The sequence below is a fragment of the Podarcis vaucheri genome (genome assembly GCF_965113315.1).
Source record: "Podarcis vaucheri genome assembly, chromosome: 13".
In the NCBI taxonomy this organism is placed as follows: Eukaryota; Metazoa; Chordata; class Lepidosauria; order Squamata; family Lacertidae; genus Podarcis; species Podarcis vaucheri.
In genome coordinates, this window is record NC_138751.1 from 10,995,296 (window position 1) to 11,017,049 (window position 21,754).

Here is a 21,754-nt window from a genome sequence, read left to right on the forward strand (position 1 = left end):
CAGGGCTCCTGTGGATGTGCTGGGATGGTGAAGGGATTATGGCTGACCAGAAACCAAGCACCCCCCTTTGATAGTCCTTGTCACATGGAGTAAAAAATGGAACAGTGCAAATCCGATGTATGGTTGATTTTCTATGAATTTATAACAGAAATGTGGCGTATGTAGTGTGTGAGTGTGAGTGTGTGTGAAGTTTGTGGAAACAGAATGATTGGGGTGGGGGGGTTCCTGCTACAGTTGAAAGTGAAGAGGAATTAAAGAACCTTTTAATGAGGGTGAAAGAGGAGAGCGCAAAATATGGTCTGAAGCTCAACATCAAAAAAACGAAGATCATGGCCACTGGGCCCATCACCTCCTGGCAAATAGATGGGGAAGAAATGGAGGCAGTGAGAGATTTTACTTTCTTGGGCTCCATGATCAGTGCAGATGGTGACAGCAGTCACGAAATTAAAAGACGCCTGCTCCTTGGGAGAAAGGCGATGGCAAACCTAGACAACATCTTAAAAAGCAGAGACATCACCTTGCCAACAAAGGTCCGTATAGTAAAAGCCATGGTTTTCCCAGTAGTGATGTATGGAAGTGAGAGCTGGACCATAAAGAAGGCTGATCGCCGAAGAATTGATGCTTTTGAATTATGGTGCTGGAGGAGACTCTTGAGAGTGCCATGGACAGCAAGAAGATCAAATGTATTCATTCTTAAGGAAATCAACCCTGAGTGCTCACTGGAAGGACAGATCGTGAAGCTGAGGCTCCAATACTTTGGCCACCTCATGAGAAGAGAGGACTCCCTGGAAAAGACCCTGATGTTGGGAAAGATGGAGGGCACAAGGAGAAGGGGACGACAGAGAATGAGATGGTTGGATGGTGTTCTTGATCAAACTGCGGGAGGCAGTGGAGGACAGAAGTGCCTGGCGTGCTCTGGTCCATGGGGTCACGAAGAGTCGGACACGACTAAACGACTAAACAACAAGGAGCTCGTCTTGGCTTCCGTTTGTTTGTTTTGGGTGGAGGGGTTGGATAGGGAAGTTGCTGCTGCCCCAATCATAGCTACAGCAAAATCCTAAAACAATTCATTGCTATCTGTAGGTAGCAAGGGAGGTTGGGGGAAGGCATATCGACCTCGGAAGTTCAAGCAGATGTGTCATTCTAAATTCTTATCTCTAAGGGATCGAGGGGAGCAAGGTAGGCGGGGCTTGGGAAAGGCTCACGCGACCTCCGCTACTAAGATAGAGGGGTGGAGGGAGGGAGCGAACAGCTCCCTTGGTCACGTGCTCGGTTGGCGCCGGAGGGCGCGAAATCTGCGAAGAACGCAGCCAGAGTCGAGGCAGGCGGGCCCTGCTCACGTGACGCCGTAAAGGCTCGCGCGCTTCTTTGAGGCGCGCGACGTTGGCTGGGGGGGCGGGGCTGAAGCGAGGCGCATGCGCGGCTGCCCCACTTTAAGGTGTGTGGGGGAGGAGCGGCGAGGAAACCCTGTGACGGAGCAATTAGGTCAACCTTGCTGCTGTTACACAGTTTATAGATATAATTTTTTTTAAAAAAATTACAAAACTATATTATTAGGTGTAAAACCAATATTGCTCATATTTAGATATGAGCACACAGGTTTTATTTACGACGTCCTCTGTTGTTGTTTTTTAATAAATAAATAAATAAATAAACAATAAACAAAATAAATAAATAATAACATTAAACGATACGCTAAATAAGCAACAACAGGAAGTTGCGTCGTGGGTCAAAGGGCCGCAGGAGGGAAGGGGCCGCGGGAAGCGTTCACTTCCGGGGTCGGGGAGGTCGCGGCGGCGGCGGCGGCTGCGGGGCGCGAGCGTGCGAGGAGGCGCGAGAGGAGGCGGGGCTTGCGGAGGAGCCGCTTCCATGGCGCTGAGTCTGGACCGCGAGGCCTACTACCGCCGCGTCAAGCGCCTCTACAGCAACTGGCAGGTGAGGGCGGCGGGGGTGGGGCGGAAGGAGAGAGCGAGGGGGGCTGGAGCCTGGGCCGACTGAGGGACCCCCCCTCCCCGCCCACCACATACCTCGGGTGGGGTGGGGGAGATGAAAGGGGGACCGGACCCTCTCCGTGTGCCCCATGGACGCCAAGGAAGCAGGAGGGATGGATTCCTGTCTTGCACGCGCTTTTAAGCTAAATAAATGAATAAAGGCGCCGGTATTCCACCTTTGCAAAAGTTCCAAGGTGCCCGGTAAAGAAAGGGGGCGGGGAGCGAGAAAAAGCTTAAAAATACATATTTGCATTTCCGTTCCCTTCCTTGCCCCGCTTCCTTGGCATCTCATGGTGTGTCCCCCTCCCTCCTTTCCTCTCTGCGGTTTGTCAAATGCCATTTCTCTTTAATATTCCCTCACCAGTGGCTCCCCTCCCACCTCCGGTTTGGTCAGGGGTAGTGAATGTAAGCATTAAAAAAAAAAAAAAGGTTGAGGGCAGTACATGTGTTGTAACGCTGTGCTTCTGCTCTGAACTCTCAGTAGGGTTTGCTTTAAGAAGCCGCTTTCTCTCTTAGTGTCCTGAGACTAAGTAGGGGAGCGGGTAATAACAATGATCTCCTTTGCAGGATGCTTGTAGTGATATAAAGTAATACATGTAAAATGTTTAGTTGAACAGTTGAAAGTGTGGGGGGGGCATGCATTATAATTATTTAATTTTGGCTTCCCTTTCGGCTATTTCTGGTCTCCTCCTTACAATAGCACAGTGCTTAGAAACGTTGCTTTTGTCCTAATGTGGCTGCTGTCTTTAACTGAGGGAGTGATTTGCCTAGAGACACTAGGTAGTGTCTATCTTACTAATAATCCTCTCACTGTTGCCATAATCCCGTTTTTTTTTAAAAAAAAATCCACTTCCTTTTTGCATTTCTTTTGCAGTCTCCCCTCTGTCATGTTAACATATCGAGTAATTATCTATATCCAATTTGTTTGTACATAATGTAAGATTTCTTGCTCTGCATTGTAAAAGCAGCTTCCATTGTAACTGATAATCCTGTATAGCAGGAGGAATGGAAACTTGTAGCCACCCAAATGTTGGTTCCTAGATCAGCCTCAACTAGTATGGCCAATAATCAAGGATGATGACAGTTGCTGTCCAACAGCATCTGAAGGGTTGCCACTTCCCCATCCCAATGTATGGCTTTAGTTGAATGTGCAATGATCTTACTCAGATTTACGTGCTTGGCAAACCAAATTAAAAAAAAGTTAGAAAGGGGGCAGCTGTCCAAAGGGAGAAAAAACTGGCAATCCCATCTGTCATTGCACCAAATATATATTGACTATGTGCAATTTTGGCTTTAGGTGGCATTTCCAGATCATAACTCCCCCCACCCCCATGCTTGTGCATAATGTGAGGGCTTACTATCCACGTTTTGCTACTTTTCCAATATGCCATTCTATTGCTGTGTTGCCTGTTAACTCACCATGTGATTGTGTCCTTGTATATGACCGTGCAGATTGCAGCTGTTGTTTTGCTCATCGCCTTCTGCTATCCTGATTGTGAGTGTGGTTGGGCAGTGCATGTTAATGGGCCGCTAATCAGCATTAAGCGACTCCATTGAAAATACATTAGTTGCAGGAGGTAGCAGTGTGCGTTGTCTAGCTCCATGTGACCAGCATGTAACTTGCAAATCGTTTTTGTAACACTGGCAGAAGATACCAAGCTAGTGTTGGAGAATCTCTTGCAGCTGTTCTGGGCAAAAATGCAAGAGTGACCAGGGTGGAGATGCTGCATTTGGACGCAGAACTTGCAAAGATAACAGTGTTGAATTTCTTCCTATCCCCCAGTTCCTGTTATTTTACCACTCTCACCATCCTAAAATGAAAAGTAGGATTCGTTGCTTCCAGGACATATAAATGCCAAATGGGTCCATGTGGGTCAATTTATAGAGTCCCCCGGAAGAGCACTTCTAGGCTGTTTTGGATAAATTGCTTGTGCAGCAGGTGAAACCCAGTCACAGCGATTGGAAGCTTCACAGGAGAAACACCTTGCAAGCTATCATGTAGGACACAGGTAGCCAAAACTTATGAGCCAGATTTCCTAGTATCCTCACTATTTGTATGCTGTCTTTCCCAAAAATTGTGCCCAAAGTAGCTTAGCAAGGAGAACAGCAATACACATCAAGATCAGTCATCCCAAGAACAATTTCATAGAAACAGGAATAATATAACAATAGGATAATATCAAATGTAACAACAGTATGGTGTCAGGGCTGTTCTAGAAAGGCGCAGCAAAATATAAGATTGTCCTCCCAACCTGCCATTCGGGCAACTCAGAAAAGTTGGTAGCCATAATCAATACTGGTACCAAGGCAGGGGTTAGTGAATAATAATAGGATACATTTGGGGAGAAGGCAGGAACTTTTGGAGGAATGGCAATAAGCAGCAGATCAAACAGTGGATGTGGCTTTCAGCTGTACAGAATTCTTTATATGTAGTTCTTCTGCATAGTTTGTTGGACTAGACTAGCCAAATTTGGTATGATGCCAAATTACAGAGAGTGATGGAATCTTTCCAGCTTCAGGGAGAAAGTCTTGACATAGAGCACTATTCCTGCTTGCCTGTTGACGTGGAATTCTTTTATGAGCTGGGAGTAGTTGGACATTCCAGCTTTAGATTGCAGATTGTTCCCAGGGATGTTGATCCAAAAATACTAGTAGCAAGCTTCTCCGTTCACTTCCTGTCTTCACCTCCCTCCTGGATGCTGTGTCCTATCTCTTCTATTTCTACCACATTTGATAATGCTCTGTGTCTTTTTGAGACAGCGTGTCTAGCTGTTGAAAGCTTTCCTTTTGGTGCCGGGACAAGGAAATTTGGTTCACGGTGCATTTCCTTACCTTTCCCAGAAGAACATTCAGGACCCAAACAGGAAAATTGTGTTACCCCTTATAACAACCCTTCTCAGCATGGTTCCCTCCAAATGTTTGGAGGTTAGGCTCCCATTATCCTTGACCATTGAGCATGATGACTGAGGGTGATTGGAGTTGCTGTCTTAAGCATCTGGAGAGCAACAGGTTAGGGAACATTGTGTTATAATGCAATATTTAGTTATCATTGGTTCTCCCATTTCTGATGTGCATGCTCTTGCTTATGTGGCCAAAAAGAACTACCCACACACAAGTCTGAGGTTTGTGCTGGCTTGGGCAGCCCTAATGGTTTTCAGAAGTACGAAAAGTGGGGGCAGGGATAGGAGGAGGGGACAAGAGTGGCTGGAATCCTGAATGACAGCACTCAATACTACAATACTTTGTTGCAGGTACCATTCTCCGAGTTCTTTTTTTTTTCTTTCAAATTCTTTTTATTTTATTCCATAAAGACAAACACACATAGAATAAACAAAACACAAACATATAAAGAAAAAAGAAAAGAAAAAACTTATCAACAAAAGCAGAAAAAAAGTATACACAGAGTTCTTATTTCTATAGTTCTTTCATAGCATAGTTCTTTCTTTTGGGACTTAGTTCTTTCTTTTGGGAAGTCCCATTCTCCGAGTTCAGGCGGTAGTCCTTCAGGAAGTGTTCTGCTGTGATAAGGCATACTCTTTATTTGGTGTAGCTGCTTTAAGAGATTCACATAATGAAATGACAAAAGCAGAATTACTGGTGACATTTTCCCCAGAGTAGCTGTGGGGGTAGAAAAGGCTGTGCTGAAGAAGTAATGGTGTTTGGTGACTGTTGGGGGAAGGATCTAGGGAAATAACAAGGTGCTAAAGCTAGAAACTACTCCATTGTCAGAAGACAATGGTCAGCTGTTTCCCATTTTTCTTTCTTGTTTCTTCTTAGGAATTGTAATCTACTACTGTTGTTGGGAGGAGATCAGATCCTTCTCATGTGACAACAGCTGAGAGGCGAAATTCACTTGGGCTGGGTTTAATACAAATTCGTATGCACAGCACTATATGAGGCTTTGTTCTCTTGCAGAAAGGAGAAGACGAATATGCCACCATTGATGCTATTGTGGTCTCAGTTGGAGTAGATGAAGAGATTGTCTATGCCAAGTCCACTGCCTTGCAGGTGAGCGGGGGTGAGGCGTGCTCCTGCCTCAAAGTGATGTAATTATTAGGCAGAAAAGAAAAGAGTATCTTTGCTCCTCTTGGAATCCCCTTTCCCTTGCAGACATGGCTGTTTGGCTACGAACTCACCGACACGATCATGGTTTTCTGCGAGGACAAGATCCTCTTCATGGCCAGCAAGAAGAAAGTGGAGTTTCTCAAGCAGATTGCAAACAGCAAGAGCAACGAAAGCACCAACGGGGTGCCGGCTATCACATTGCTAGTGCGGGAGAAGGTGAGTGGGCCTCTGTTTAGCCCTGTCCAGCGTTGCAGGTAATATGGAAGGAGAGAGCTTTGGGGCTGAAACGTGTAGAAAATGCTAACACTACCCTGTTTCCTCTTTGTTCTCCCAACTCCAGAATGAAAGCAACAAGGGGAACTTTGACAAGATGATAGAAGCCCTAAAGGGCAGCAAGAACGGCAAACGCATTGGGATCTTTAGCAAGGACAAGTTCCCCGGGGACTTCATGAACAGCTGGAATGATGCTCTCAGCAAGGAAGGCTTTGAGAAGGTGAGGAGCACCAGCTCCGACATGTGGGTTTAGGAAGGTGGGTTGAATTCTGCTCTTGCTGATCCTCCTCTGACCCTGGTGCAGGTGGACATCAGTGCGGTGGTGGCCTACACAATTGCCGTCAAAGAGGATGGGGAGCTCGCCCTGATGCGCAAAGCAGCCGCCATCACTTCAGAGGTCTTCACCAAGTTTCTGAAGGAGCGTGTCATGGAGATAGTAGATGCTGATGAGGTGAGGAAGGAGCCCGTCCGTGAGTTTGAAATCTTAGCTTGGGTGTAAGGAGAATGCTGTCTAGGCTGGCATTACATATAGGCCTTGAGTAAAGTGGGGCAGGTGGGCTATTTTACCTAGGCTGGGTATGGGAAACCTGTGGCCATCCAGAGATTATGAACTCCTCAGTTCCCACCAGTCCCAGCCAGCATGGTCAGGGGTGATGGGGGTTGTAGTCCAATAACGAATGAGGGGCTACCATGTCTGACTTTGGCCCATTTTCTCTCTTGGATCAGTGGATTTTCACAAGCAGTTTGGCCTCTGGCTACCAGGCCTATTTGCTGCTTTCTCCTGCTGCATACTGGGCAGTTTGACATCAGCACATTCTCCCTGTCTCTCCTGGTCCATTTAAGATGGGACTCATTGCTAGGATAGCCATGCTGCCTTGGGAGAAGAGAGAGGGTTGAGGAATACAGGCTGTGTATGCATGCTCTCTTTTTGTGTTAATGGTCAGTGGAAATACCGTACATCTTTAAGAGTCAGAGAAGAGAAATCCACTGGAGAAACCACATTGCTGTAGTGCCCTAGGCGCATGCCCCTCTTCAGCAAAAGAATTGGGAAAACTGGCGTGTTGGTCTTGCGATGGCTGTGTATGTGTGTCAACCCTCTGGGGTTATAATTACCCTTTAGGCACTTGAGCCCCTACCCCCCCCCCCCAAAAAAAATCCTCGAGTCTCTACTGACCTCTGAATCGTCTCTGTCCTCCGGCAGAAAGTGCGGCACAGCAAGTTGGCAGAGTCTGTAGAGAAGGCCATCGAGGAGAAAAAATACCTGTCCGGAGCTGATCCCTCCACTGTGGAAATGTGCTACCCTCCCATTATCCAGAGTGGAGGAAATTACAACCTCAAGTTTAGCGTTGTCAGGTAGGCAAATCTCCATGGGGGTAGTGCAAACTGTTTTCAGATCGCCAAGGAAAAATGTTTCCCGGGTTGTAATTCATGCACTTCCTGAATGAGCGGGCACTCTTAGTTGGTTAGCAATGGTTTGATTTTATTGCACTGGTTTCCATTCAAATGCAGCCTACTTAGGATTGTATCCTAAAACCTCTGGTCATGCAGCCTCCTTCCCTTTGGCGTTTTTATGATAATATATATTAAGAAACAGGACAGTAGAGAATGCTGAAACTTAATAGATTCCAGTTTGCCACTCTTCTATATCTCTTTCAATACATTTTTATCCCATCATCCTCCAGGAAGCTCAGAGCAGCATATGTGGATCTTTTTTCCTAATTAAATAAAGGATGAGATTTGTTGGAGGCAAAAGTTCTGCATGGGAGTGCCAGTTGTTTGTGTTTGAAGCTGCCTGTGTGTGGCTTGCCAGTTGGCCTCTCCATATAGCTATCTGCTCTTTGTCCCCAGTGAGAAGGGCTACATGCATTTTGGTACCGTCACTTGTGCCATGGGCATCCGCTACAAATCCTACTGCTCCAACCTGGTACGCACGCTCATGGTTGACCCGCCCCAGGACACCCAGGACAACTACACCTTCCTGCTGCAGTTGCAGGAGGAGATGCTCAAAGAACTGCGGCATGGTGAGTGGCAGAAATGGGGTGCTTGGGCGTGAAGGGATGGGGGTGGCACTGTGGTCTAAACCACTGAGCCTCTTGGGCTTGCCGATAAGAAGGTCGGTGCTTCGAATCCCCGAGAAGGAGTGAGCTCCTGTTGCTCTGTCCCAGCTTGTGCATGTCAGTTTGAAAGCATGTCGGTGCAAGTAGATAAACAGGTACCGCTGCAGCGGGAAGGTAAAAGTAAACGGTGTTTCCATGTTCTCTGATTTCTATCACTGTGTTCCATTGTGCCAGAAGTGGTTTAGTCATGCTGGCCACATGAACCAAAAGCTGTCTGTGGACAAACGCATGCTCCCTCGGCCTGAAAGCAAGATGAGCACCACAACCCCATAGTTGCCTTTGACTAGACTTAACCATCCAGGGGTCCTTTACCTTTTTACTGTTTGGGAGTGATGGTTGGAGTAGGCTGGGGCAGGGCAGGGGGCAAAACCTGTTGAAGCATTTATTTTTCAAGTAGGACCCAGCTTGCTCTTTCCCTCCTTAACTTCCTCCTCCCTCTCTGCTTATCCCAGGTGTAAAGCTGTGTGAGGTCTACGCTGCTGTCATGGATATGGTGAAGAAGCAAAAGCCAGAGCTCTTGAGCAAAATCACCAAGAACTTGGGGTAAAAAAAGACTCTCCGTTGGAACAGAGGCATCCTTCCTGCCAGTTTACAGGCTCATGAGTGGTTTGGTTGGAGGGTTCAGTGTTTTCCCTGCTCTTCTTTCCCAGGTTTGCCATGGGCATCGAGTTCAGAGAGAGTTCGCTCGTGATCAATAGCAAAAACCAGTATCGGCTCAAAAAAGGTGAGAACGTCCCTCCTCCCGACTTAAAAAGAAAGGATTGTAGAGCAGGAACACAGCAGCAAGGATGTCCTGCTTAATTAGTTCATTCGTATATATACCACCCAAAGTTCATTTACGTTTTGGAAGTGAGTAGCTCAGTTCTGCTCGTGAAAAGATTTGCGGAGGCTCGCTCTCCTCTGAAGCTGTGTTCTGTCTGATGCAGGAATGGTTTTCAGCCTCAACGTAGGGTTCTCAGACCTCACCAACAAAGAAGGAAAGAAGCCGGAGGAGAAAACGTACGCATTGTTCATCGGGGACACGGTGCTGGTGGAAGAGGTATGTGGGGCACGAAGAAGGATGGGGAGGTGGGAAGAATGTGAGTCATGGTGGAGAGACCACAGTGGACAAGAGTGAGCGAGACCTTCAGAAAGTGTGACGTCTCATCCAGGGAGAAGAAGCCTCCTACATTCAGCTCTGTTTCTGCCTTTGCAAAGAAGGCTTTGTCTCTTCAATGCTCTCAGTAGGCCTGCACTGTGAGAGCATTATCAGCAACCCCACCCAACCCCCTTTCTGTTCATTCTTCTCCCAGACTTTGCTCTTTCCCAGTTCCCTGCACTCTTACTTAGCTGAGAAAGGAAGTTGCATAGGGGCTGGGCACACCTTTCTCAGCTACAAACAAAGAGTCCATGGAGTCCTACCAGACATACATAGCTTGGGACATCCTGTCTCATTTGCCCCCTGTTCATTCCCAGAGTTCCAGCTGACTTGCTCTGTTTCTCCTTGCACTCTGCGCCCCATCTGCAGGTGACCAATATTTAGATTCTAAGCCCCTGAGTACACCTCCCTCACCTAAACATCCAGGATGGCGGGGAGCTCTATGCTCACATCGTCTGTGATGATACTGTTGTTGTTCCTCCTCCAGGATGGTCCAGCTACTCTCCTGACTTCTGTCAAGAAGAAGGTCAAGAATGTCAGTATTTTGCTCAAGGTAAGCCCTGGGGCAAGTCTTAGGCACTTGACGTGTGCTTTTCTCTGTGGTATGGTCAGGAAAAAGCATGATACTTTTGAAAAACTTGTGATGAGAGCAGGAGCAGAGTTGTTACCTATTGGTATTTTGAAGTCCTGATAAGTTCTCTTAAGCTTCTAACCCTCATTGTTGAGGACGTGGTTTTGTTTTGAGCATGAAAATAACATGTAGGCAATTTAGAACAAAAAGAGGCGTCCAGTGTTGTAATTTCTTCTTGTTTTTAACTGCTAAATAAAACATTTTGAAGGAAATTTATGAACAAGGATATTGTGGATTAAGTTTGGGAACGAAAGCCTAGCTTGAGGAAGGCAAAACAAGTGTATGTGTTTATGTGGGTATAGTTTCTAAGTTCTGCTTTTTTATTCTAGAAAGAGGATGAAGAGGAGGAGGAGGAAGAAGACGATACGGAGGGAATACTGCTTGGCCGTGGTTCCAGGGCAGCTCTGCTGCCAGAAAGAACTCGGGTATAGAAGGCTTGAGTGGGTGGGTGGGGGGTGGGGTTAAGTATTCAAGGGCTGAGAAAAGGTCTTCAGGGTGCCTCAAGGAGGGAATCTGCCTGTGTTCAGCTTGAAGAGGGGGGTGTCTGGCAAATGGTATGTGGGCAAATAATAGACTTGCTGTCTTCCTCTGATCCAGAATGAACTGACAGCTGAGGAGAAGCGCCGGGCGCACCAGAAGGAGCTGGCTGCCCAGCTAAACGAAGAAGCCCGGAGGAGGCTGACGGAACAAAAGGGGGAGCAGCAGATCCAGAAGTGAGTAGAACCGATGCGGGCTTCCGTTGCTTGTAAAGTGGCTACCTTCTGGCAAGGTCAGGAGTAGCTGCCTAGAAGCCCACGCTGCTTGGGTCAGGTTTCTTCACCTTTCTGGTCCCTTGCAGGGCTCGTAAGTCAAACGTCTCCTACAAAAACCCGTCTCTGATGCCAAAGGAGCCTCACATCCGGGAGATGAAGATCTACATTGACAAGAAGTACGAGACGGTCATCATGCCTGTCTTTGGCATCGCCACCCCTTTCCACATTGCCACCATCAAGGTACGGCAGCTGCAGCAACTGGGGGCCTTGATGCCTGCTGTGTCTTGGGATAAATGCCGGTCGCCAGCTCAGCAGTTGAGTTGGCTGACGAAATGGCTTTGAAATGGGGATTAGCAGCCAACAGAACCTTTCCCAAAGAAAATGCACTGGCGCTCTTCTTCGCAAAGTTGTCGTCACAACTCTGATTTGTGTGTAGAAAAGGCGCTCGGGGGCAGGGACAGGAGTGGGCTTTGCATGACGGGGGTATATATATGTGAAAGGTGATTCTCAAATCAATAAACAATTAAACCCCCTCCCCTTCCTTACAGAACATCAGTATGTCAGTGGAGGGCGACTACACCTACCTGAGAATCAACTTCTACTGCCCGGGCAGTGCTTTGGGTCGCAACGAAGGCAACATCTTCCCCAACCCAGAAGCCACCTTTGTGAAAGAAATGTGAGTCGCTCTTGCATAGTCTGCACCAACCACAGGGTCTAGTCAAGAAACCTCATTGCCCTGCGAGCCCCGCACCTCTTTATGAGTCACCTCTTGCATTTTTGCGGGGCTTGAGATTTGGTGTCTGTGCGTCTTGCTCTGCAGACTCATCGCTGTGAGTCTTGGGAGCATGCCCAGTGGCTCATCCCATTCATGCAATGGAGGTCAATGACCTTCCTTTTCCTTTAGCTTTGCCTCATGAGCATGTTGCATTTCAGCTGTCAGTCCCTTCTTTCTGCCCTTCCAGTAGCAGGTTCTGGGTGAGTCTTCTCAGAGCTCCCCCTCTATCCAAAAGGAACTGGGCCCGCGTGTTGTAACCACACAACTCTGCTTTTCTTCCCCCTCCCAGAACATATCGGGCATCCAATATAAAAACACCTGGGGAGCAGATGGTGCCAGCTCTCAACCTCCAGAACGCCTTCCGCATCATCAAGGAGGTTCAGAAGCGCTACAAAACGCGTGAGGCTGAGGAGAAGGAGAAGGAGGTGAGGCCCAGAGGAACTTCCTTGCACACCTTTCCGAAGAACTGTTGAGAAACTGCAGCAACGGAAAGGACCCCTTGGGTTGGGGAGATGGCTCTTGGGAGGGTGAGGGTGGAGTTGGTGGAGCTGCGTGGGAATTCCACCCTGACATGGCTGTTCGCTTTCTGTTTCCCCAGGGAATTGTCAAGCAAGACTCTCTAGTGATCAACCTAAACCGCAGCAATCCCAAGCTGAAGGACCTTTACATCCGCCCCAACATCGCCCAGAAAAGGATGCAGGGGTCTCTGGAGGCCCACGTAAATGGTACAGAAGTCTGTGGGATGCCTAGAACTGCCTTTTGGAGGCAGACAAGTGTTCATACCCTTGAGGCCAGGAGGAGTTCATTGAGAGGACCTCTTTCGTAAGGGATTTTGGCCAAACTCTCATAAATGATCCCATACCTAGGTTCATTCCAGCTCTACCCATCGGCTTCTTTCTCATCCTTTTGTGCTGGGGGTGGGCGGGCAGTAACTAGCACCCGCCGTGCCAGCAACTCCGGCTCAACCATCAGCTGGGAGCAGGCGGCTTCCTTCTCTGACACGCCTTCTTTGCAGGTTTCCGCTTCACCTCGGTGCGTGGGGACAAAGTGGACATTCTGTACAACAACATCAAGCATGCCGTGTTTCAGCCCTGCGATGGGGAGATGATCATCGTTCTACACTTTCACCTCAAGGTATCTATCCAGCTTAAAAGGGACACGGGTGGTGCTGTGGTCTAAACCACAGAGCAGCTTGGGCTCACCGATCAGAAGGTCGGTGCTTCGAATCCCCGCAACGGGGTGAGCTCGCGTTGCTCTGTCCCAGCTCGTGCCAACCTAACAGTTCGAAAGCACGCCACTGCAAGTAGATAAATAGGCACTGCTGCAGCGGGGAGGTAAACAGCGTTTCTGTGCACTCTGGTTTCTGTCACGGTGTCCCGTTGCGCCAGAAGCAGTTTAGTCCTGCTGGCCACATGACCCAGAAAGGTGTCTGTGGACAAACGCCGGCTCCCTTGGCCTGAAAGCGAGATGAGCGCCGCAACCCCATAGTCGCCTTTGACTGGACTTAACCGTCCGGGGTCCTTTGCCTTTACCTGCTATCCAGCTTAAGTTAGGAGGACTTACGAGGTGGTATTATACTAGGCTGTTTTATGGCCCCAATGGAACATCCCCCATCAGTGTCTTACTCAAAGCAAAGGTGCAGGGCCCCTTCCTTGCTCCCAGAATTTGGATTCACTGCAGAATTGCTTTCCCCCCAGAAAACCTGTGTCCTTGTAAAAAGAAGCTTGGAAATAAGCTTGTAGTAGGTGTTGCTTGCTTTGATGAAGTCATAGCTAATTAAAACTTTTGATATTTGGGATGGGGGTGTAAGAAGGAAGAGAGAAGAGCGACTGCTTCTGACATAGCTCAGTCGGTAGAGCATGAGACTCTCAGGGTCGTGGGTTCAAGCCCTGTGTTGGACAAAAAACTCCGGCATTGCAGGTGTTTGGACTTAGATGACCTTTGTGGTCCCTTTCAACTCTGCAATTCTTTAATTTTCTAGTTTTCAAAATTCTTCCCCCCAAGTCAGTATAAGCATAATAAAGTGTGTAAAATAACTGCGCCAGAAGTGCAAACATCCCTTATGCTGGCCTTAGCTTTTAATTGGTGTAAAACCTATGTGGCTCAAGCAACAGCATTTTGCTTATTTGCTGGTAGTGCGCACAAATGTGCCGGCCCTGCTTAACTCCCTTCTTTCCCCCTGCACCCCAGAACGCCATCATGTTTGGCAAGAAGCGCCACACTGATGTGCAGTTTTATACGGAGGTGGGTGAAATCACCACCGACCTGGGCAAGCACCAGCACATGCACGACCGTGACGACCTCTACGCCGAGCAGGTGAGAGAGGGGGCTGCTTGTGGCCCTGTCCGGGGGAAGGGGAGAGCAGGGGCAGAAATCAGATCCTGGCAGAGCTAACTCTGGGCTGCGTGGCCGATCCCGATTGATCCTGTTTTGCACAGATGGAGCGCGAGATGAGACACAAGCTGAAAACGGCATTCAAGAATTTCATTGAGAAGGTGGAGTCTCTGACCAAGGAGGAACTGGAATTTGAGGTGCCCTTCCGGGAGCTGGGGTAAGGACCCCTGTGACAGGGCAACTTCTGTTTTGCAGGGCATGTATAGTTTGAGCTGAACTTCCAGGATTCTTCTGAGTAGGAGAGGGGGGACGAATTACACAAGGAGAAAATACACAGGGGGCAAGGAATTGTGGTGCCATTGGAATATCCAGCTTACGTAAATGGACTATAGAGTGCATGCATGCACACAGTCTATTTCCACCCTACCTTTTGCCTCAGGGAACCAGGAAAGCACCATTTGACTAGTAGTAGGAACTAGTGGTGGCGGGGAGGAAATGCACCACATTTGTGAAATTTCCTAACTTCTAAATCATGCAGCAGAAGCTGCTGGGGGCATATTTTTTCCCGAGGAACTCCACGCCCTCATTATATTCTGACTTCGCAGACACTCAAGGCCTTACTTGAACTGGCGGTTTGGTTGCAAACGTTGAGATAATTGGCTGTTTCTCCTGCACTAGCTGCTTCACACTCTTCTTCTTCTCTCTCCCCCAATCCCCAATTTGTCACGGCAGGTTCAACGGCGCCCCCTACAGAAGCACCTGCCTGCTCCAGCCAACCAGCAGCGCCCTGGTGAATTGCACTGAGTGGGTGAGTGTGAGCTTGTGTTTGACTGGGGAGAGCACAAGTTGAACACCTGTTGGAGGAATATGCTCAGCTTTCTCTCGACCACAGAGACCTTTTAAAATGAAAACTCTTAATTATCAGAAATTGGCATGATTTTGACCCTCTTGCATGAGACTGAAACGGATCTAGGAAATCAAAATTGTTTCAGGCTTAGTTGTTTTTCATTTTTGTTGTCCAGGGATTTGGGTAGTACCCATGACTGGGTGTTTGTATTCTGACTTTTTAAAAACAGGCTTAGATATCTTTATCATTTTAACTTTGGTTGTAAGTCACTTTGGGGCTTTTCATAGTGGGAAGCAATATATAAATGTAATAAACTTATGAAGAAACCATGAGCCTTAAAATTGGTCTTCGTTGGAGGGTATGTTGGCCTACTAACAAAAGTCCGGCAAGGAGATCCCTCTTTTACGCAGACATTATTTTGTGCTCTCAGTACAGTGGTACCTCTAGCTGCACACACCTCTGGATACGTATCCTTCGGGCTACGCACGTGGCAAACCCGGAAGTAACGGAAAGGTTTCCGCTGCACGCGCATGCGCAAAACAGGCACCTCTGGATGTGAATGGAACGGACCCCCGGAACAAATTAAATTCATATCCAGAGGTACCACTGTAGTGATATTTACTTACTGTTCTTCACGGTCTGTTGGGATCAGAACAGCACTGGAGGTTCAAGAACAGAAATTTGAGGTGCTTGTGGATGGAGCTGCCTCACCCCAGCCCACTTCTCTGCCACTCTGAATTATTTGGAGATTTTAGACAGCTACTACTCCCTCTCTGTTCTGCCTCCAGCCTCCATTTGTGGTGACACTGGATGAGGTGGAGCTGATACATTTTGAGCGTGTGCAGTTCCACCTGAAGAACTTTGACATGGTCATCGTCTACAAAGACTACAGCAAAAAGGTCACAATGATCAACGCCATTCCTGTGGCTTCACTCGACCCCATCAAGGAGTGGCTCAAGTGAGTGGCCCGGGGGGGGGGTACGGTTAGGGGTTGGGAATGCTCTTGGATCACCCTGCAGGCAGCTGCTGGCAGCATTCCTCTGTTAAGTTATTGCTGGAAGGCCTCTCAGAATTGCCTTCTGCTCCCTCCTGTCTCATCACCCCCTCAAAAAAGTGCTCAAAAGAGATAGTGCTAGCAGCTGCAGATTAGAACATGTCCACTTTTTTACCTCTGCAAAAGTGGTTGGGTCAGAAGACTGCATTGCCTCTTCAAGCAATGCAGAATGGAACTGCAGCTATCTCCCCCCCCCCCCCACTTGCCATAATTGAAAAGCTATGGGAGAATATTTACTCCACCCTCATATGAACTAGCTTTGGAAGCAAGTTAGTAGCTACAGGAGCAAGTTAGTGCTATTTTGAAAGGTGGATGTGAGCCCACCTTTCTGCTGACTCTGTGCATTCATCTCTTTCCTCCTTCTCCACCCACATCAGCTCTTGTGACATTAAGTACACAGAAGGAGTACAATCCCTTAACTGGACCAAAATCATGAAAACTATTGTGGACGACCCAGAAGGCTTCTTTGAGCAAGGGGGCTGGTCATTCCTCGAGCCCGAAGGAGAGGTATGTTGAGCAGGCGTGTAAAGGGGCAGCCAGAAAACAGGGAACAAGACCTCATCTTTAGCTGTTAGGTTGTTACCTTTTCTCGAAAGGCTGAATGGGTTTGTACAGGAGTTGGGGATTTTTGGAAAGTCCTGCTCAGAAGCTGGTGCAACAAGAAACGAGTGTCGGGATAAAGAATCCTGCATTAGCCCAACTTTTGCATCCCCACAAAAAACAAAAGCAGCCATAATGCAGGGGAAGAACCGTAGCTCCATGGTATAACATCTGCTCTGCAGGCGGAAGGTCCCTGTTTTGATCTCTGGAATTTCCAGGTAAGGCTGAAACAGTGGGGAGGCCCACTGCCCATCAGGGTGGACAGTGCTAAGCTGGATGGACCAACAAACTTGACTTCATATTCCTATCCAAAACTTTCTGTTAGCGGAATGGAACTCATGGAATTCCAGCAACGTAGTTAAGAGTCTTCTTCCTTCTCCTGCAGGGAAGTGATGCTGAGGCCGGGGAGTCGGAATCCGAGATCGAGGACGAGACCTTCAACCCTTCTGAGGAAGAGTATGAAGATGAGGAGGAGGACAGCGACGAGGACTATTCTTCTGAGGCAGAGGACTCTGGTGAGGGGAAACAGCCAGCCACAGGCCCAATGAGAGCTGCCCTCGCTTCCCCTTGGGTCTTGGTTTTTCAGCACACCCAGTACACACACACACACACAAGAACCCTGTACTCAGGATGTTCCTGGGCTGTTTTCCTCCAGCACTTCGACTCCCTACCTGTGTGTGGATGCACATTTCACTGTTCCTCTTGCTCTTTAAACACGTTCTGCTCAAGCACCCATATCCAGTAACCTTTTCTGCCCAGCCAGTTCTCCTGAGCCACATTGTGTGGGCCATCCTTCCTTTCCGAGGGAAGTCACTCATCTTTGCTTTCTTCATTTTTATAAAAGCAGTAGCCTCATCATTTCCTTTTAAAACCTTGGGAGCTGGTCACTGATGGAGGACTGTGTGTGTGCCCTGCCTTGCCTGCCTCCCTTTCCCTGCATTGTTCATGGTGTTGTAACATAACAAAAGTTTCACATTATTGCTCAGAAAGTTGACCTGGGGTGTCATAGTGTGTGAAAACATTTTGATCAGTGATGTGCTGAAACAGGGGCACCGAATGCAGATCCAGCTTAAGAAATCACATGGGAGAGCTATTTAGTCCTTTCCTTGTGAAATGTCTTGAAATAGTAGCTCTGTTCTTTGACTCTTATGCAACATGTGCCAACACACACTAACTCCCAAAGTCTTTGGAAACTCATAGAACTGGAGCTGTTCTAAGGCTGCTAACCTAACCGCAGGTACACAGAGCAAATCCCATTGATCCCAGTGAGTCTTACATCTGAGTAAACAGGCATCCTGCTGTACTGTAAGTTAGTCGAACACTCATGCCTGACCTGGTACCCGAAGTCCCCGTTGATCTTTAAGTGGGAGCTAAGTGACGCTAACTTGGTCTGTTTGCATCCTATTATCACTGGAGAACCTGAAATCAAAGACAGAGCCTGGCAAAACCTGGGGGACTGCAGGTTGCTCCTCTATCAGGGTCTCCATCGTCACCCCACTTCCTCCTTGGTTGCATGGCAACTAATTCTGAGCCTCTCCCACTTTCAGCAGATTACTCCAAGGAGTCCATGGGCAGCGAGGAGGAGAGCGGGAAAGATTGGGACGAGCTGGAGGAAGAAGCACGGAAAGGTGAGAGAACCGTTGCTCAGCCCAACTTGGTGCAGAGGCGGGCGGCTTCTGGGCTCGCTGCTTTGAGCGTTTGTAAGGCTGTTCACAGGAGAAACAATGGGTCCCAGGGTAGGACCTGGAGGCGCATGAGGGCTGCTTCCTTGGTTCTGGCCAACGTCTGGATGGCTGCCTGCCTGAGAGGAATATGTATGCCACCTTTGGTTCCACAAAGGAAGAAACAAAAAGGCAGGATATTATCCCCAGTTCGTGGGGAATCTGCCACAAGGGAGGCTGCTGTTGCACCCAGGACCTGAATGCAGGCTTCTCGACAGCACCTGCCTGGCCACTGCGACAGCAGGACGCTGATATGGAATGGGCCTTTGACCTGATACGGCAAGGCTATACTTAAGTTATATAATAATAATAATAATTTATTATTTGTACCCCGCCCATCTGGCTGGGTTTCCCCAGCCACTCTGGGCGGCTTCCACAGAAACCAAAAAACACTAAAATATCATACATTAAAAGCTTCCCTGAATAGGGCCGCCTTAAGATGTCTTCTGAATGTCAGGTAGTTGTCCATCACCTTGACATCCAATGGGAGGGCATTCCACAGGGCGGGCGCCACCACCGAAAAGGCCCTCTGCCTGGTTCCCTGTAGCTTCGCTTCTCGTAATGAGGGAACCGCCAGAAGGCCCTCGGCGCTGGACCTCAGTGTCCGGGCAGAACGATGGGGGTGGAGACGCTCCTTCAGGTATACTGGGCCGAAGCCGTTTAGGGCTTTAAAGGTCAACACCAGCACTTTGAATTGTGCTCGGAAACGTACTGGGAGCCAATGTAGGTCTTTCAAGACCGGTGTTATGTGGTCTCGGCGGCCGCCCCCAGTCACCAGTCTAGCTGCCGCATTCTGGATTAGCTGTAGTTTCCGAGTCACCTTCAAAGGTAGCCCCACGTAGAGCGCATTGCAGTAGTCCAAGCGGGAGATAACTAGAGCATGCACCACTCTGGCCAGACAGTCCGCGGGCAGGTAGGGTCTCAGCCTGCGTACCAGGTGGAGTTGGTAGACAGCTGCCCTGGATACAGAATTGACCTGCGCCTCCATGGACAGCTGTGAGTCCAAAATGACTCCCAGGCTACGCACCTGGTCCTTCAGGGGCACAGTTACCCTATTCAGGACCAGGGAGTCCTCCACACCAGCCCGCCTCCTGTCCCCCAAAAACAGTACTTCTGTCTTGTCAGGATTCAACTTCAATCCATTAGCCGCCATCCATCCTCCAACCGCCTCCAGGCACTCACACAGGACCTTCACCGCCTTCACTGGTTCTGATTTGAAAGAAAGGTAGAGCTGGGTATCATCTGCATATTGATGGACACCCAGTCCAAACCCCCTGATGATCTCTCCCAGCGGCTTCATATAGATGTTAAAAAGCATGGGGGAGAGGACGGAACCCTGAGGCACCCCACAAGTGAGGGCCCAAGGGTCTGAACACTCATCCCCCCCCACCACTTTCTGAACACGGCCCAGGAGGAAGGAGCGAAACCACTGTATAACAGTGCCCCCAGCTCCCAACCCCTCTAGACGGTCCAGAAGGATGTTATGGTCGATTGTATCAAAGGCCGCTGAGAGATCCAGCAGAACTAGGAAACAACTCTCACCTTTGTCCCTAGCTCTAAAAAATACTTTGGGGAGCTGTATCAAGAATTGGAAGCCAGTGCTTCTCTAGATGTGTTGGATTCCCACAGCCACAATGGCCAATGTTCAGGGCTGATGGGAGTTGTAGTAGGGCTGTAAGGGTGTAATCCTCTAAAGGTCCAACTGCGCTGCCTGCCAGTTATTTTCCGGGCCCAATTCACAGTGCTGGTTTTGACCTATAAACGCTTTAGGACTGCCTCTCTCCATATGAACCGACCCTGACCCCAAAATCATCCCCTGAAGCCCTTCTTCATGCGCCTCCTTCATGAAGGGCCCAGAGGATGGCAACACAAGAACAGGCCTTTTCTGCAACAGCTCCCCATTTGTGGAATGTTCTCCCTGGACAGATTCGCCTGGCACCTTTGCTATATACATTTAGGTGCCTGGTGAAAACGTTCCTCTTTAACCATGCCTTTGGCTGATTGACATCCAGTGTGTTGTGGGGGTTATTGGTTTGTTGTTTTTACTGTGCATATTGTGATTTTTTTTAATAAGTTGTGATCTTTGGATGAAGCGCAGCATACAGATTCATACAGCATACAGATTCAAAAGCAAAGGTGCTTAGCCTCGCACAGCATGTATCTCATAATATATGTGCCCAGCTGTGAGAAATAGCCATGAGTTGACTACAGGAATGTAGGTATCATCTTTTCCCACCACCACTGAGTCCTGTCCTTTGCATCTCTCTGTAGCTGACCGTGAGAGCCGATATGAGGAGGAAGAGGAGCGAAGCCGCACCATCAGCCGGAAGAGGAAGGTCCCATCATCATCGTCCCAAAGTTCGAGGCACCACCGCAGCTCCCACAGTCGCAGCCCCGGCCGAAGCTCGGGCCCTTCCAAGAAGAAGAGGAAGTAAACCACAAGCCCTTCCCACCTGCCAATCTTTAGGGGGTTTGGGCTTTCAAGGCCTCATCCAGCAGCCAACGTTTAGGGCACGAGGGGCGGCCAGCCAGCCCCTCCCCACAAACTTCTCCCCTCTTTCCCTCACGCACCCTCACCCTTTTTTTCTGTTTCTCTGGGGAGTATTTTGCTTTTGTTCCTTGAGTCTCTCTTTTTTCTCTCTGACCATTTGTACGGACCAATCAGCTGCGAGAGAATGCCAGGCCCTGCGGTTACGTCAACCACAAACGCAAACTCTGCCGAGGAGGAAAGGGGGGGGGGGGAGGCTCAGGAATCTGGTGTCTGTGATCTGCTGTTCCCACCTCCCCTTTTCTGTCACCTAACCTTGGCCTCTCCATTCCCGCTTACATCTCTTCCCCGACTCTCGGTGTCTTTGTTCTCGGACGGATTGGGGGCAGGGAGGCGCAGGTTGCCCTGAGATCTACTCCAGAACCAGAGCATGTACTTCAGCAAAATGAACTGTGCAACTTTTTTGTGGCATTTTGTGCTGGGGCAATGGTGGTTGCGTTCCATGTTTTTGAAGCAGACCTCCCCCCCCCCCGGGTGGTAGAGGAATCCCACCTTGGAACAGTGACACAGAAGAGGGCAAGAGTTTCTGAGCAGGTGGGAGACCAGGGGAACACAACTGAATGACAAGGGTTCTTGCTTTCTCTTTTTTAAAAAAGACAAAAACGTCAGGCACTGTCTGTATTTATCTGTTTCCTTGGCTGCAGAGTCTGGTCTCCAGTGAGCAAGTGTTTTAGGGACAAGGGGTAGGGGGTTGAATGCTTTGTCTGCCCTCTGCCTCCCTTCTCTCCTGTGGGGAAGGGGGGGGGAGTCAATGATCCACCCATGGGAGGGCAGGGAAAGGCTTTTTCAAAATTCCTCTCTCCCCAACCCCCTCCATCCCGTAGCAGTTAGCACTCTCGGTATTTTTGACTTTGGGAAAAAACTGATCAATAAAAATGTTTTTTTAAGTATTTGGAAAGTTTATTCGT

The 21,754-nt window shown here is 48.7% G+C and overlaps 1 protein-coding gene across 2 annotated transcripts; it reads left to right on the top strand.

Moving 5' to 3' along the window:
- Positions 1–1,790: 1,790 nt before the first annotated feature.
- Positions 1,791–21,736, top strand: SUPT16H (SPT16 homolog, facilitates chromatin remodeling subunit). 2 transcript variants are annotated; one of them, XM_082195755.1, is made up of 26 exons: positions 1,791–1,935; positions 5,907–5,999; positions 6,102–6,272; positions 6,397–6,549; positions 6,634–6,780; positions 7,531–7,682; positions 8,178–8,350; positions 8,899–8,989; positions 9,097–9,170; positions 9,373–9,485; positions 10,072–10,137; positions 10,545–10,640; positions 10,813–10,928; positions 11,054–11,207; positions 11,516–11,643; positions 12,032–12,167; positions 12,341–12,467; positions 12,758–12,876; positions 13,933–14,058; positions 14,181–14,293; positions 14,809–14,884; positions 15,712–15,881; positions 16,355–16,484; positions 16,963–17,092; positions 18,125–18,205; positions 20,570–21,736. In XM_082195755.1, exons 1-26 carry the CDS (start codon positions 1,870–1,872, stop codon positions 20,731–20,733), a joined length of 3,165 nt encoding a protein of 1,054 aa, XP_082051881.1. In that variant the 5' UTR covers positions 1,791–1,869; the 3' UTR covers positions 20,734–21,736. The 2 variants fall into 2 exon arrangements, with proteins under 2 accessions (XP_082051881.1, XP_082051882.1); XM_082195756.1 differs by having other exon boundaries at positions 18,128–18,205.
- The last annotated feature ends 18 nt before the right edge of the window (positions 21,737–21,754 follow it).